Source organism: Hydra vulgaris, chromosome 11 (genome assembly GCF_038396675.1).
Source record: "Hydra vulgaris chromosome 11, alternate assembly HydraT2T_AEP".
Classification (NCBI taxonomy): Eukaryota; Metazoa; Cnidaria; class Hydrozoa; order Anthoathecata; family Hydridae; genus Hydra; species Hydra vulgaris.
In genome coordinates, this window is record NC_088930.1 from 21497114 (window position 1) to 21512393 (window position 15280).

At 26.4% G+C, this 15280-nt stretch overlaps 1 protein-coding gene across 8 annotated transcripts in view; it reads left to right on the plus strand.

Annotated features, from left to right (window-relative positions):
• LOC100206502 (cyclin-dependent kinase 6) overlaps nt 1–15280 on the plus strand; it is a 45891-nt gene that overhangs the window by 19453 nt on the left and 11158 nt on the right. For all 8 annotated transcript variants that reach the window (XM_065810447.1, XM_065810442.1, XM_065810445.1 and 5 more), the window contains 4 exons: nt 6798–6965; nt 7268–7377; nt 10164–10214; nt 10364–10499. In XM_065810447.1, coding sequence (XP_065666519.1) covers nt 6798–6965; nt 7268–7377; nt 10164–10214; nt 10364–10499 — 465 coding nt within the window. The remainder of the gene's footprint in view (nt 1–6797; nt 6966–7267; nt 7378–10163; nt 10215–10363; nt 10500–15280) is intronic.

Genomic DNA, 15280 nt, shown 5'->3' on the forward strand with positions numbered 1-15280 from the left:
TTTAACAGTTTTATACTTGAATGATTAATGTATATTTAAAACATATTGTTTAAACTGATATGTCACTTTTAATTACTTTTGACTTTTGTCAACATTTCCGTGTTGTCTTAAAGTTAAAACCATTAATTTAATTGCAAGTTAACTATTTTTAAAAAAAATGGCAAAAACGCAAATTTAATTGACCAGAATGTTTTTAAAAACACTCTGAATGTTTTTAAAACATTCTATTTTTTTTTACTGTAAATCATGCAGGCTATAAGATAGTCGATGTAGCAACATCGACTATCTTATAGCCTGCTGCTACAAGGGAGTGTTGCTACATCAACTGAAGGTTTGGTCTGGGCAGGCAGTCTATCAAGTGATAAGAAATAAATTCCATTCTTTCAATTTAATTTTTTTCTGACAACAAAATATGGTAAAACTTTTTGACAACCAGTTAGCAGCACCCCCTTGTGGGTCAGGCTATTTGTCAGTCGATGTAGCAGCACTCCCTTGCGAGTCAGGCTATAAGATAGTCGATGTAGCAACACTCTGCGCATGATTTACAGTAAAAAAAATAAAAATAAAAACATTTTATTAAAAAAATTAAAAATAAAAACATTTTATAAAAAAAAAATAAAAACATTGTTTATATTGTTGAAAACATTCAGTCAATTAAATTTGCGTTTTTGTGGTTTTTTTAAAAAACAATTTATTTGTAATTAAATTAATGGCTTTTACTTTCGTCCAACACGCAAATGTTGGACGAAAGTCAAAAGTAATTAAAAGTGATGTATGTATTGGCGTAAGAATCACTTTTTTCCTTTCGCTCTTCCCAAAGACAACAAACTATAGATCTATATATATATATATATATATATATATATATATATATATATATATATATATATATATATATATATATATATATATATATATTAGGTATATATATATCTTATATATTATATATATGTATATATATATTTATATATATATATGTGTGTGTGTATATATATATATATGTATATATATATTTATATATATATATGTGTGTGTGTGTGTATATATATATAAGTATATATATAATATATATATATATATATATATGTATATATATATATATATGTATATATCTATATACATATATATATACACACACATATATATATATAAATATATATATATACATATATATAATATATAAGATATATATATTTTAATATGCGGTAGTGGTGTAGTGGTAGAGCGCTCGCTTCATAAGCGAGAGGTTCCGAGTTCGATCCCCACCACGTCCCTGGTAGTACCGCGCTCAACTTGTTTCTCCGCGCAGCGGCCTTGTTCGTCAAGGTTCGTGTTTCGGAGTTATAGAGTTGAGAGAGGGTTATAACCACAATTAAGTAGCCTCCTCATCTGTAGTGGCCTTCTAGGCCTTGGGGAGGTGAAATAACAAAAAAAAAAAAAAAAAAAAATATATATATATAAATAAAATATATATAAGAGTATATTATATATATATAATATATATAAGACTATATTATATATATAATATATAATATAGTCTTGCGTAGTAGTTAAAAATTTTCTTTTATAAACTGTAGTTTTAAAGAGACTACTAATAAAGCAGACCAAAAAAAGTTTAAAAGCTTGAATAAGTTTTTTTTTTAATGCAGCAAGTTTTTGTTTTTCTTGCAGCGTTTCGCGAATAATTTTTTTTTCCTGCTATTTTGTTTATATATTAAAGAGTATACAAATTATATACGTCTTAAGATGCTCAAGAAAGAAAAAACTTTTTTTTCAATTTTCATGATGTTTGAAGCTGAAAAAAAAAGTTTAAATCACAACTTCCAACTTCCGTGAACTCGCAAAAAATATAGTATCAAAAGGTACCGACCAAACTATTATTAAATAATGTGGAATTGAGTCTATTTTTAAGAAATTAAAAAATTAGCTGCAACTTTTTGCGACTATGGGAGAAATTTCTATTTGAAGTTTGCGCTACCTGGATTATAGCCAATTTTCAATTTTTTGTTTTCCCAAGTGATAATTGATCCAAAGTCTACATAAAAATTTGTATTTAATAATCAATTGAAAATGATTATTGATTACAAAGTTTTACATTTAATTAGGTAATTATTTTCATATGTGTTATTATCCTGAAATTAAAATTAACATTCCATGCTTGAAATTAACATAATTAAAAAAAAAATTAAAAAGTTAAAAGAATAAAGATATTATTAGCTGTTTCAAATATTCAACAAAAGAAGAAAATATGAACAATGCTTTACTTTTCACAACTTCTAGAGTTTGTATGAGTGATGGTAAAAAAGAAATCTTGGTACAAAAGTTAAATGGAGTTGAATCGAATTACCAAAGATTTTGAAGAGATTCATCAAGAAACACAGTTTTTTTTTGAAAAGAAACACGAAAAATGGTTAAATCAAAAGTTTGAAATAGACTTTTTGTCATTAGAATTGGCACAAAATATAAAAGAGCAACAAAAAAAAGTTTTTGATGATATGAGTAAGAGAAGTAAACATCGGATAATTGCAAGAGCATACAAATTCAAATTTTGATTTAATTGAAAAATCATTACTTATAGCCCGTAGAAAAGTATGTAATCAAAAAGATTTTTCTTTATTCAATGTGTTAACACATGTCATCAAAAATCATAAAGATTCACATCATGTTTGTTCAGTTGACAAATGACAACGATAAAATGACAGCTGAAAAAGCTTCTGCAATAACAATTGATGTAGATCTTAGCGTATCTGGCTATAAAAGAATCCAACAGGCATCTAAAATAAGGTATCCATCTTATTAAACAGTTGAAAAAGCACTTAAGTTGTGTGGTCCACAGGATAATCTCTTGGAAGAGATTATCCTGTGGACCACAAATGTTGCTTTTAAACAGTTGGGATATGGATAGATTTACTGTGCAGGCTTTGTACAACCAAGCATTTTCCAATTCTGATGACACTCAAAATTCAAGCATGTTTGAAGTTGTAATTACACCTTTGAGGCTTAATGTGACGACATCGTGAACTACATGCTCGTATATGTTCAAGACAAGCAAATTTTAATGAGGTTTTTAACCGTGCAATGAGATCATCCGATCCTCTTATTAGTTCTATCTCCTTGGAATCTAGACGGACGAAGAAAGTTGTGCTCAAACCAAAAAAAGTACAGAGTTTTTTAATTTTAGAAGTGGACAATAAGGAATCAATAAAACTGACAGAACTAGAATCCTCAGACTTAGAACCAACAGAAATTATTAATTTAGAAGATGAAATAATGAACGATTTAGAAGCTACTAATGAAGATTATTTGGAAGATAAAAACATTATCGTGTGAAATAAATATAGCAATATTAAAAGTAAAATTGTGAAAAATTATTACTTTGAAGAAAGTTTTTTTAATACTCTCTTTTTAAAAATTAAAACAAGTTTGTAACCTTTTGTAGAAGTACTAGTGTCCACTTAGGTATTTATGACCTACTACACAGTTTACTAATTAGGTCTGTGAGGGTAATGGGTTATCTTTACAAATTACCTGCTCCAATGAAACAATATAATTAATAATAAATAATAATATGTTTTCAGTAATAGTTATATTATAATCAGTGTATATTCAATCAATATTATTTTAGAAATAATTATATTATAATCAGTGGCGCGGCTAGTTGTTCAGAGTTGTCCCCTAAAAAAACAGTCATTAGGGCCCAACAAATCTTAAAAATTTTTCCTTCATTAAGTTCAACTATAAAAAAAAAAGTTCGAAATTTGTACTTTTATAAAAACTCTTAAAATTGGATCTAAACGCAGCGCCGTCAAGGTGTTAACCTAAATAAGTTAATAAACTGTTAGTTTAAATGACATAAAGATAAAAAAGTTAAATAAAAGTTATTACATTCTTTAAAACTATTTTTGGCCACCCATTTGTAAAAAATTACGACATAGTGGATTGCTTGCCTAAATCAAACCCTCAATTAATGTAGCAGCACTTCCTTATAGCAGCAGTCTATAAGATTGTCAATATAGCAGCACTTCCTTGTAGCAGCAAGCTATAAGTTAGTCAATGTTGCAGCACTTCCATGTAGCAGCAGGGTATAAGATAGTTGATGTAGCAACACTCTCTTGTAGCAGCAGGCTGTAAGATAGTTAATGTAGCAACATCGCACATGTTTTAAAAATATATTAAAAAAAAACAAAAACACTATTAATTAAAAAAACTTTCTAGTCATTATTATTGGAGTTTTTTAAAAAACAATAAAACTTAATGTACTTTCGCATTATTTTAATTGCTTTAACTTTTAGATGATATTAAAATGCTTAATTGTTAAAGTTGTTAAAATGTTTTTAAAAAAGACTTTTATATATATATATATATATATATATATATATATATATATATATATATATATATATATATATATATATATATATATATATATATATATATATATATATATATATATATATATATATATAAATATATATATATATATATATATATAAATATATATATATATATATATAAATATATATATATATATATATATATATATATACACACACACACACACACACACACACACACACACACACACACACACACACTCACACACACACACACACACTAACACACACACACACACACACACACATAGGGGCTGTTCAAATAACACGTAATACTTTTTTTGGCATTTTTAGAGACCTCCCCTCCCCTATGTGACATTTTGTAACATTTTTAAGAACAGCCCACTAACCCCCACTTCCTTTCCCCCTGTGTGATGCGCAAAGGCAAAAATTCAGAGTATATTAGTGAATATTTTTAAATGAACTGTTACAATTAAAAAATAAGTGTATATTTTAATTGTAACAGTTCATTTAAAAAAAATATATAATGGATACATTTCTGTTTAAGACCTAAATTTGTTCCCAAATCAGACTTGAACCCACAAGTATTGGAGCTCCATGTTCATCAAAAATTATTGAAGGTCAGAGGTATCAACATTGTCTTGATCATAATGCTCAATTTTTTCTGAATTTAAAAAAAATTTATGAGTATAGGTAAAAATTGAACAACTAGGCAATGAGGTTTGACTTTTTGAATATTATTCAAAAATATATCAAAACTTGAGCAAACTGTTTTTTATTGTTTTATAGATTTGATACTTACAAAATATAAGCTACAGTTGATACAAATTCTTTTTGGTAAAGAACTTTGAATGCTTGGATTTTAGTAGTTATATGATAATCCTTTATGAATATTTTTGTAACTGTCTTGGGCAAAATTGTTTTGCTAAGTAATAAGTTTAAAAAGAGGCTTTCAAAGTTGTTCTTTGTATTATTGTAAAGAATCAAGCCCTTTTTCCCTTGGAACAAAGAAATTGGTGGAAAAAGAAAACTAGTGGAATATAATGAAACAGTGAGCTGCAACAATGACCACAGCAGTTTTGATCATTACATTGTACAATTTGAAGTAAGTTTTGACTTTCTCTGACATGTTTAGCATCCCACTATGCCCCAAACAGCTTTAACTGTAGACATATTTCACTGCTTGTTTTTTTGTACTTGGCTATGGTTTTAAATTCATTAAGGATTTTACTGGACCAAATTTGTGCAAGAACATCACCAGCTTTGGCAAAATTTGCTTTCTCCATATCTTTGTCTGTTGTTTCTTCTCTTAAAATATAATGGCTTCCAAAATAATTAAATGAAAGTATAGTTCTTGTTAGGTCATGGGTTAGCGTAGCCATTTTTCTCTCTACCCTAACAGCTTTTCTGCTTGAAGCATTGATGGCCACAAACATATCATCACAGTCGTTCTCTTTGAAATAAGTCATGGTACAATAATTTTTTTTTTTTTGTGTGTCAAGAAATTAATTGCAATAGAGTGACACAAAATAATAATAATAATAATAATAATACAAAATAATGACTGTAATAATAATAGCATTGAAAATAATAGTATAGCAAAACTAAAAAAAAAATCTATTATTGGTCTGATGGCGATCAAGAATAATATCGATTATATTTAAAGATCTAATTTTAAGCAACTATTAATGCTTAAATTTTTAGTCTATTTATATAATAATTATTAAAAAATTAAAGTATGATAGATGATAGTAATATACATCTATTTTAAATAATCACCCACTATCTGGTTATTCTAGGTTTGTAGGATCAGAATTTCTTCTTATGCATGCAATTATAGCCATTCCACAGGTTTTTTTTTTGACGACATATTTATAAATGATTAGCATGGTTTTATAGAGCTGAAAAAAACTCAAAAAAATGAGGTGTATTTCAACTTTAGAAGTTAAGTGGATCCAAAATTATTGCATTTTTTGTGCTAAAAAAGTAGATGAAGTCATTGTATATCATATTTCTTAATATTTTCAGTATTATATATAAATACCTCAGAGTTCGCAATTTAAACTAATTAAGCAGTGATTAAAACTTTAATTTAAAATGTTTTTTATCATGTCACACTGTAGCAACTCCCCCCCCCCCCCCACCTCATGTGTTATTTGGTGACACTTCCCAATACCTCCTCCCTCCTCCAAGACTGTCACGTATTATTTGAACAGCCAATATATATATATATATATATATATATATATATAATATATATATATATATATATATATATATATATATAAATATATATATATATATTTATTTATATATATATATATATATTTTTTTTATATATATGTATTTATATATATATATATTTACATACATATATATATATATATATATATATATATATATATATATATATATATATATATATATATAATTTTATTCAAGGACTTAATGTATCAACTTTTGTCTGGTGTTGATTACTTGCACATAAACCGAATAGTTCATAGAGACATCAAGCCTCAAAATGTTCTTATAACTAAAAATAAACAAGTGAAAATAGCAGACTTTGGTCTCGCTAGAATTTATGGATTTTGTAAGTTAGTAACTTCAGTGGTAAGTTTTAAATTTATTATGAAATGTTATAGTATGTTATATATTTTTTGCAAAATAGTTTACATCTTAAGTTGATTTAAAGTTATATTTCAGAGCTTTCTTGGTATAAAGTTTTTTAAGTTTTTTCATTTAAAATTAAATTGTGAAATTTATTGTTAAAGAAACTAATTTTAATTCTTTATAATTTGTTATTCATCTCTATTTTAACAAATTTTTTCTTTTAACTTATTTTTTTAACTTTAGTATTTTTTTTTTAATGTTAAGTAATATAACGTAATGAAGTCAGTATATATTTTTAATAGGTTGTGACCTTATGGTATCGAGCGCCAGAGGTTTTGCTTCAAAGTGCATATGCTACCAAAGTAGATCTTTGGAGTGTTGGTGCCATCATGGTTGAAATGTATAATAGAAGGTAAACACGCTTTTGGAGTATAAGTAACAAACCCAAACCTAATAATATTCTGACTGAAAGCCAATAATATCTTACTTCTATTTTAAAGTTAAATTTAGTGCAATTTATTTAATAGATAAAGTACATCACAGTAAATTTATCTATAAACTAAATCAAAACAATCAGTTAAGTTACTCAATGATTAATTGTTACTATCAACTATTGATTATTATTCAACTAAATGCATTAATTAGTTATAACTAGTATTATTTTGTACATTCTAACATCCATTGCAATATCTATTCGTTTTCTTTATGCTATCTTTCTAACTTGACTTCTTCTGACTTTCACTATAGTTTACTTTGTTTTACTTTAAACTCACTTACCTTGGTTCGTCAAAGCAGATTATGATGGTATTTAGAAAGCTGAGCGTATTTTTGCGGTCTTGGTATGTGGTCTCTATATGGCAATTAACCATAGAAGATCAAACCACAATACCAGTTACTCAACTAATAATTTACCTAGCATGCTTAAAGACATTTACTTGCAAAAGTTAGTCATACGAATGTTTCTACTTCTATCTTGTATGTTGCTAACACTCAAACTTCTAACTAAAAATTATTTTAGCAAGAAATTCCAAATAGAATGTGAAAAACGCAATGCGATATTTTTATATTTTTCATTTTATTTATAGTGATATCATAGTCTATAGAAATATACCCATATTTATATGTTATATATAGAATATTTCTATATATTTCTATAGATGGTGATACCAAGATTAAACATTTTCTGAAAGTATGCAAGTTGCTTTTAATATTTATTTTAATAAGAAATCTATTTAACCAGAGAATTTTAGTTTTCTAAAATTCTCTTATTCAAATAATCTTAAATTTGAAATTTGAAATTAAAGAAAAAAAGTTTAAAAAATTTAAAAGAATTTCAATGCTGGCTTACAATAATTATAAATGAAAACTGAATAATTTAATAAATACTGCAGCTATGTCTGTAATACCGTGTCATAACGAGGATCATTCCTGAAAGTGAAGCATAGATCTAGCTATAGTAACAATACTAGGTTTTGTAGATAGTGCAAGTAAGCAAGAAAGTTTTATTTAAATCAAAAGCATTTTTAATAGTTAAATATTTTTTTTTAAAAGCATTTTTTGTTTCTTGAAAATAGTTTAAAAAGAAGAAACGAAACATTGCAAACATAAAACAAATGATAAAAATTAAATTATAAAAAATTTAAATTAAAAACAAATTATTCAACTTTTGTTCAAAATACTTTTTTTCGAAAAAAAAATTTAACCATATACTTAAACTTAAGGAAATATAATTTGAGTTATTAAATCAAATTTTTTTCTCTCACTTATTTTATTGCAAAAAACATTTTGAACAAAAAAAATTGAATAAAAACATTAACTTTAAAAACCATTTAAATGAAAAACTAATTATTCTTAAATTTTTTATAATACGGTAGATCAAGAAGTAATAAATTATAAAAAATGGGTTATCTAATAAGTTTAGTATTTTTTTGCGTTTACAAGTTTTTTAATTTTTTAAATTTGATCTTACTCATTCGGACCAAATGAGTAAGTTTTTGCATTAAAATTTAAGTTTAAAGTTTTATGACAGTTCTATTTATTTACTGCATTTTATTTTAAACACGTTATTAATGAAAACTATGAAAACAGCAATAAAACAACATAACAATGTTGTTTTATTCTAAGCTCTTTACACTGACAAAACAATTTCGCAGTATTGTTTTACTGTTGCTTTATAGCTTTTTACAAAAATAATTTAATTCAGTTTAAAAATAAAGCATGAAGGGGTTAAATTTTTTAAAACTAACTTACTTTTTTAAGTATCATGTTAAAAAAAACAATTACTAACGACCTCCTTACTGCAAAGCAGTAGTAGAAGTGAAAGGTGATGGATTTCAAAAAAATTTTTTGCTTTTAGATTTTTCAAACTACCTGATATAGTTAAAATGTTGTGTACTTATGCTCTTATTATCTATCTACTATCTTATTATCTATAGACTATCAATGTACTTATGTTGTGTAAATGTTGTGTACTTATGCATAGCTGTCTTAACTAAAAGCTGCCACCATTTTTATTTTGCCACTATATTTAATAAATGATTTACTCGACGCAGTGCAAACAGCAGTCATTCTACATGAAATTCTTTTAGAGGTACACTAAGTGTCTAAACCTATAATTCATAATTTGATGGTGAACACTCTTTTACAAATTCGGCAATAACAGAATGGAATCAAGTTCAAAATAAATTAAACACTCCTTTTGTAATATTAAAAAGCATATTTATACTCTTGAACAACCCATGTAATACGCCTATATATCTGGTACATATATGATTGTTGTTGTTGTTGTTGTTGTTGTTGTTGTTGTTGTTGTTGTTGTTGTTGTTGTTGTTGTTGTTGTAAAGAAGATATATATGTAATAATCAACTAATATCTTATTTAGTAAAGGAAATATCAAGGAGCTCTCAGCTAGTAGTAATTAAGAGTATAAATTATTAAGTAATGCAAACATGACATCTTATTAAAAAACATATTAGTCATTATTTAAAATTGCAATAGACATAAACGTTTTTAGAGATTTAACTAGTTAATATTACTAATTATAATTAACTAATATTTATTATTAGTTAATTGTACTAATTATACTATTTATTATAATAGTAATGATATATATATATATATATATATATATATATATATATATATATATATATATATATATATATATATATATATATATATGAATATTTTTCTATTAAGGCCTTTATTTCCTGGTAAAAGTGACATTGATCAATTGCATAAAATATTAAGGTAAAATTTGATTTTGTTTCATTAGATTTGTTAATTCTTTTCATTTTCATTTTTATCATAATATGACTGCGATGTCACAAGGAAAAATGATACAACAGATTTTTATAAAAAGTATAAGTATATGCAAAGGTTCAACTTTAATCTTTTAGTATCATTGGAACGCCAGAAAGATGTGATTGGCCAGAAAATGTTTCACTTCCTTATGAAACATTTATTAATTATAAAGGAATAGATCTTCAACATTTAATTACTAAGATTTCTGCTGCTGGTTTGGACTTGATAGCAGTATGTTTGCTTATAAATTTATTTAACATATGTTATTATATATAAATATAGCATTTACTTTTATATTTTGTATTTAATTCAAATTAAATCAGGTTTACTTTTCTAAAACACACTTTCTCTTTTCCACATTTCAAAGCATTCTTTCTCTTTTTTTTCTTTTTTTTCTTTTTTTACTTTTCTTTTTCTTTTTTTCCTCACTTTTCATCTTTTCCTATTTCCCATTCTAAGGCAGCAGGATCACTACAGTTTTTCAAGAGTTGGTTTGGTTGTAGATATGTTAAAAGTTTTTATTGCAGGGATGGGAAGTCCCTATATTCATTATCTTTATCTGGATTTCTGAGTCTTGCAGCTCTATAAATGTTTTGGAACATCAACACTTCATTTGAAAATTGTCCTTTAAGAGTCCTGGAGTCTTTTAAATCTTGAATGTAAAATATATATATTTTTTTGTTTCAAAACTTAATTCTTACCTCTAATCCTATTTTAAATCTTAAGTGATAAATGAAAAAAAGTGTATATATTAGTACAATAAAAATGCAATTTGTATTACTAAAGTATTGATTAATTTTTTGTTTAAAATTGATTTTATTTTTATTATTATCAGAAAGATATATAAGTACATTATCTCATGGGGTGGTCCATTTTAAACTTTTTTTTTGAAATAATCGGGGTTTTTACCATTGATAGCATTTGATCTAAAAATGCTAAATACAAATATTTTGAATGTAAGACAATTTTTAGATCCCCCACAAAACATTGGAAGTTTGAAAAACAGATTGTGCAAGTGTTGTGCAAAAGTTTTACCCACTAACTGTTATTGTTTCTTAGTTATGTTCACACAATTTAATTATTAATCGCTAAGAAACAATTCGATAACTTTGATAATTTACTTCTACTTGTACTTATCCCACAAGAGATTTGTTTTAAAACACTACAGATGTTGTGTGTCATAAATCAGTTTCGTTACTCTTATTCTAATACTTTTCAAGCATTCTAATCTTGATATTTTCATGACATTACATTTAATATTGTGAAGTTGCATTTAAGGTAGTTATTAATTCTTAAGCTCTTAATTCTCTTGAGGCTAAAATAGTTATCAAAAACATGCCGCAATGTTAATAAGTATAAGTTGCTATAGTTGAGTTTATAAAATTTTTAATGAACCTTATTCTATATTCTTTAAATGTTACAAAGTTTATATTTAAATGTATAGTTACTAACAATGTTTGTATTATAAATTTCCGTCTTGTATCAAACAAAGGCAATGGCTCCCATACCATAGAAGATTAGTAGACCTAGTAAAAGTCTATGAAATAATGAGTCTATTGAAACAGAAGAGAAGTACTCAGATCAGGAAAAAAAAACGTCTGTTAGATCTAATACATATTCCAGCTATTGCTGTTGAAAGAAAATATTGCTAGTAAAAAAAGCAGACAATCCAATGATTTAAATGGCATCTCATTTAAATCATTGGATTGTTAGTTTATCCTTAGAAAATCTAATTATTTCTGTAATACAGCTCTATTCAATATCTATCGATATTGAATTGAGCTGTATTACAAAAATATATTTTTGAAAGAAAAAGAAAATTCATAGAAAAGAAGGTTGAAAAAAGAAATTTTTTTTAATTGGTTGCAAATCATTTAATTAGCAGTATCATTAAAAACTTTTGATTAACTGCTCATATTCCAACAAAGTTTAGAATGCGAGCAGTTAACGAACCCCTAGAACTGGGGTGTTCCAACGAAGTTAGGGTTATGTTGATCAGATTGTACATTTGGTAATCATCAGACCAGAAAAATATTCCTGAAAATAGAAGACAAGAAAGAAAAATAAAGCAAAAAACTGCATCTCGACAACTGGGAACTGGACAGTCTGTTTGATATATCACATACAGACACTTATACATTACTGAAACACTACAACAATGATGAGTGGATTATTGACCGGCAATTCCTAAAAATCCTACGAATAATTCCTTAAGTGGGCTCAATGGCTGGAGTAGATAAAATCCTAGCTGAAAAAGAGCAACCATGTTACATTAAACTACAGTATCACAAAAGACAAAAAAAGGAATTGTTTCATATTAAGAAACAGCAACTCAAAAACCTTGAATTTTACACAACCATTACTGATGATAATGATAATGAAAGACAAATTTCTTTAGATGTTACAGAAAATGGTGAAGGAGGTAAAAACTTTTTAGTGAATAACAAAAAAAGCCATCAATGCAAATCTTTGTTAACGCTAATAATTTCAAAAAGAGAACTGTTAAAAAAAACATGTACAATCCCCGTTGGATCTGGTATAAGTGAAAGACAACAGCTACTTATTTTAAGAAAGACTTGTTGTTATTTTAAGAAAGACAGTTGGTGGAGCAGCTTTAAATGATATTACACTTTCTAAAACATCAGTTTATAGAGCAAGATCAACTTACAGAGTTGAAGAAGCTAAATCAATTGAAGGAACTTGAATTCCATCTGAATTTTTGAAAATTTATTGAGATGGAAAAACTTTTAAGCAAGCTACTGGAAAAAAGGTATAGCGTCAAGTGAGTGATGAACCTACAAAAACCTATCAGCAACAAGAAAGGGTGATGAACCTTTAAGTTGCAATTAAAAGCATCTGTTATTGAACTTGTTTAGAATACAACAGATGCAAACAGTGGAGTGTATAATGCAATTCTAATTGAGAAGCAATTTTGTTGTTCTCTACTCTGACTTGAATGTTTACACTAGAGCTCTTTGTAAAAGCAACATCCAATGCTATTTGTGGTCCAAACAAATCAACAAGATTTCAGCTGTTTGAAATGTTTATTTAAGAGTTTCATAACCTTAACAAGAATATAAAGAACTTAAAAAGTATTTAATAACAAGAGTGTGGGACTAGCCTGATGATCAATGTAGTTTTTTATTTTAACACTTGAAGTAAAGAAATAGGCAATGGAAAGCTTGAAGAGAAAAACTTTTCCTCATAAGGACTATCAAGAACTGGTGAAGCTTTTTTTTTTTTGGTTGACATTTTAAAAGAGGTTTCCCCATTCGATATGCCGGTTCTGATCATCATGCAAGATGGATGTCAAAAGCCATTTATTATACAAAAATATTCCTACTCTCTCATACTTTAGAATTGATGAAGAAGAAAAAAAGGTTGAGAGGATGGCCAAGTACATTTTTCTTTTTTACGGAAAATATTTTCTGCAAGCTACTATTACTACTGCTGTTCCAGTTAACAACTTGCATTTCTTTTATTTAATGAAGAAATTCAAATCAATTTACCTTGAAAGTGCAGACAAAACCATCAAGTCCATTGAGCGACACCTGGGATACTTATCTGAAGAGCTGGTAGAGCCTGTTAAATGACTCATAAATGTGAGTTTGCAGAAAAGACTATGATGGGTCAGAAACTTATAAATTTACCAAGTCCTTATGTATACACTCCTTACAAACTGAAGTTTACGATTTTTATTAATGATGAAGAAAAAACCTTTTTTATTGTCTTTCATTGGCAAAAAATCATGGTTGCTTTTTCATCTGCTAAAATTAAACAGACCCCAAGAATGGCTAAACATTCATTCAGAGCATTGGAACAAATTTGAGATTCAACGCTACAAAAAGATTAGCAATCTTTCTTGCGTCAATGATATTGCAGAGTGAGGTATCGAGTCTATAGGAGACTTTAAAGACATGTTTTGATCCAGTAGAGAGTAAACAAATTTCTCAAGTTATAGAAAAGCATCAAAAAAGCTTTAAAAGAGCATATTACTCAAAGAAATCAATTGAAATAAATTTTCAACAAACAATAACATTTCAGTAACATGATTAATTGTGTATTTATAGATATTTCAACAAATCTTTTGTGGGGTTCGTTCAAATAGTCGTAAATTAATCAAATTTTATATAGTTATTTTTTAATGAATATTAGTTAAATTGTGTGAACCCCTCTAAGAAACAATAACAATTAGTGGATAAAAATGTTGCACAACATTTAGGCAATCTGTTATTCTAATTTTAAATGTTATTTTAATGGACCACCCTATTGTTACACTGTTAATTAATTTGCCAACTTTGTTATGATTGAATAAGTTATTCATAAATTAAGTTAGTTACTTCATTTAATCAAACATTTAAAAAAAGCTGAATCTAGTTTTTATTTTGTAAAGTTTTTAGCTTTTCCAAAAGATGATTAGAAGTAAAATGGGATTTATGATAAGAATCGATTTCATCATAAACTAGAAATAAACTAAATATGTTTTTTTATAACTTATAATGGTCATATAATTTATCTAATGTATAACAGTGTGCATTAGCTTACTGTGAACATTAGCTTAAAAATGTAATCTAATTATAAAAAAAGTTCATTTCTCAATCAGTTCATAGTTTATAGTTTAAATACACTTTTTTAACTTACAATGATTATTTACAAAGTAACTTTAGTCGAAGTTCTTTGAAGACTTTAATTATATTCTAGATTAATTTTGAACATTTGCAGGGCACTTGCCAACATTTATTGTTCAATATTACAAAAATAAATAGTATAAAAGTGCACAAAAAATAAAAATCCCCTAAATAAATGATATATTTATATATTTACCTCGTGTTTTTAAATTGATCTTTGATTGAGCAATGCATTTCAAAGTATTATCAAATGTAAGTTAATCAGATTTGTAGTTGTTGCACAATTTGATGTTATAACTACTTTTTAAAATATTTATTTTTATATTTTATTTTATTTTTGGTTTAAAATTTTACTACTGAAGTGTTAGATGAAAAATATTTATT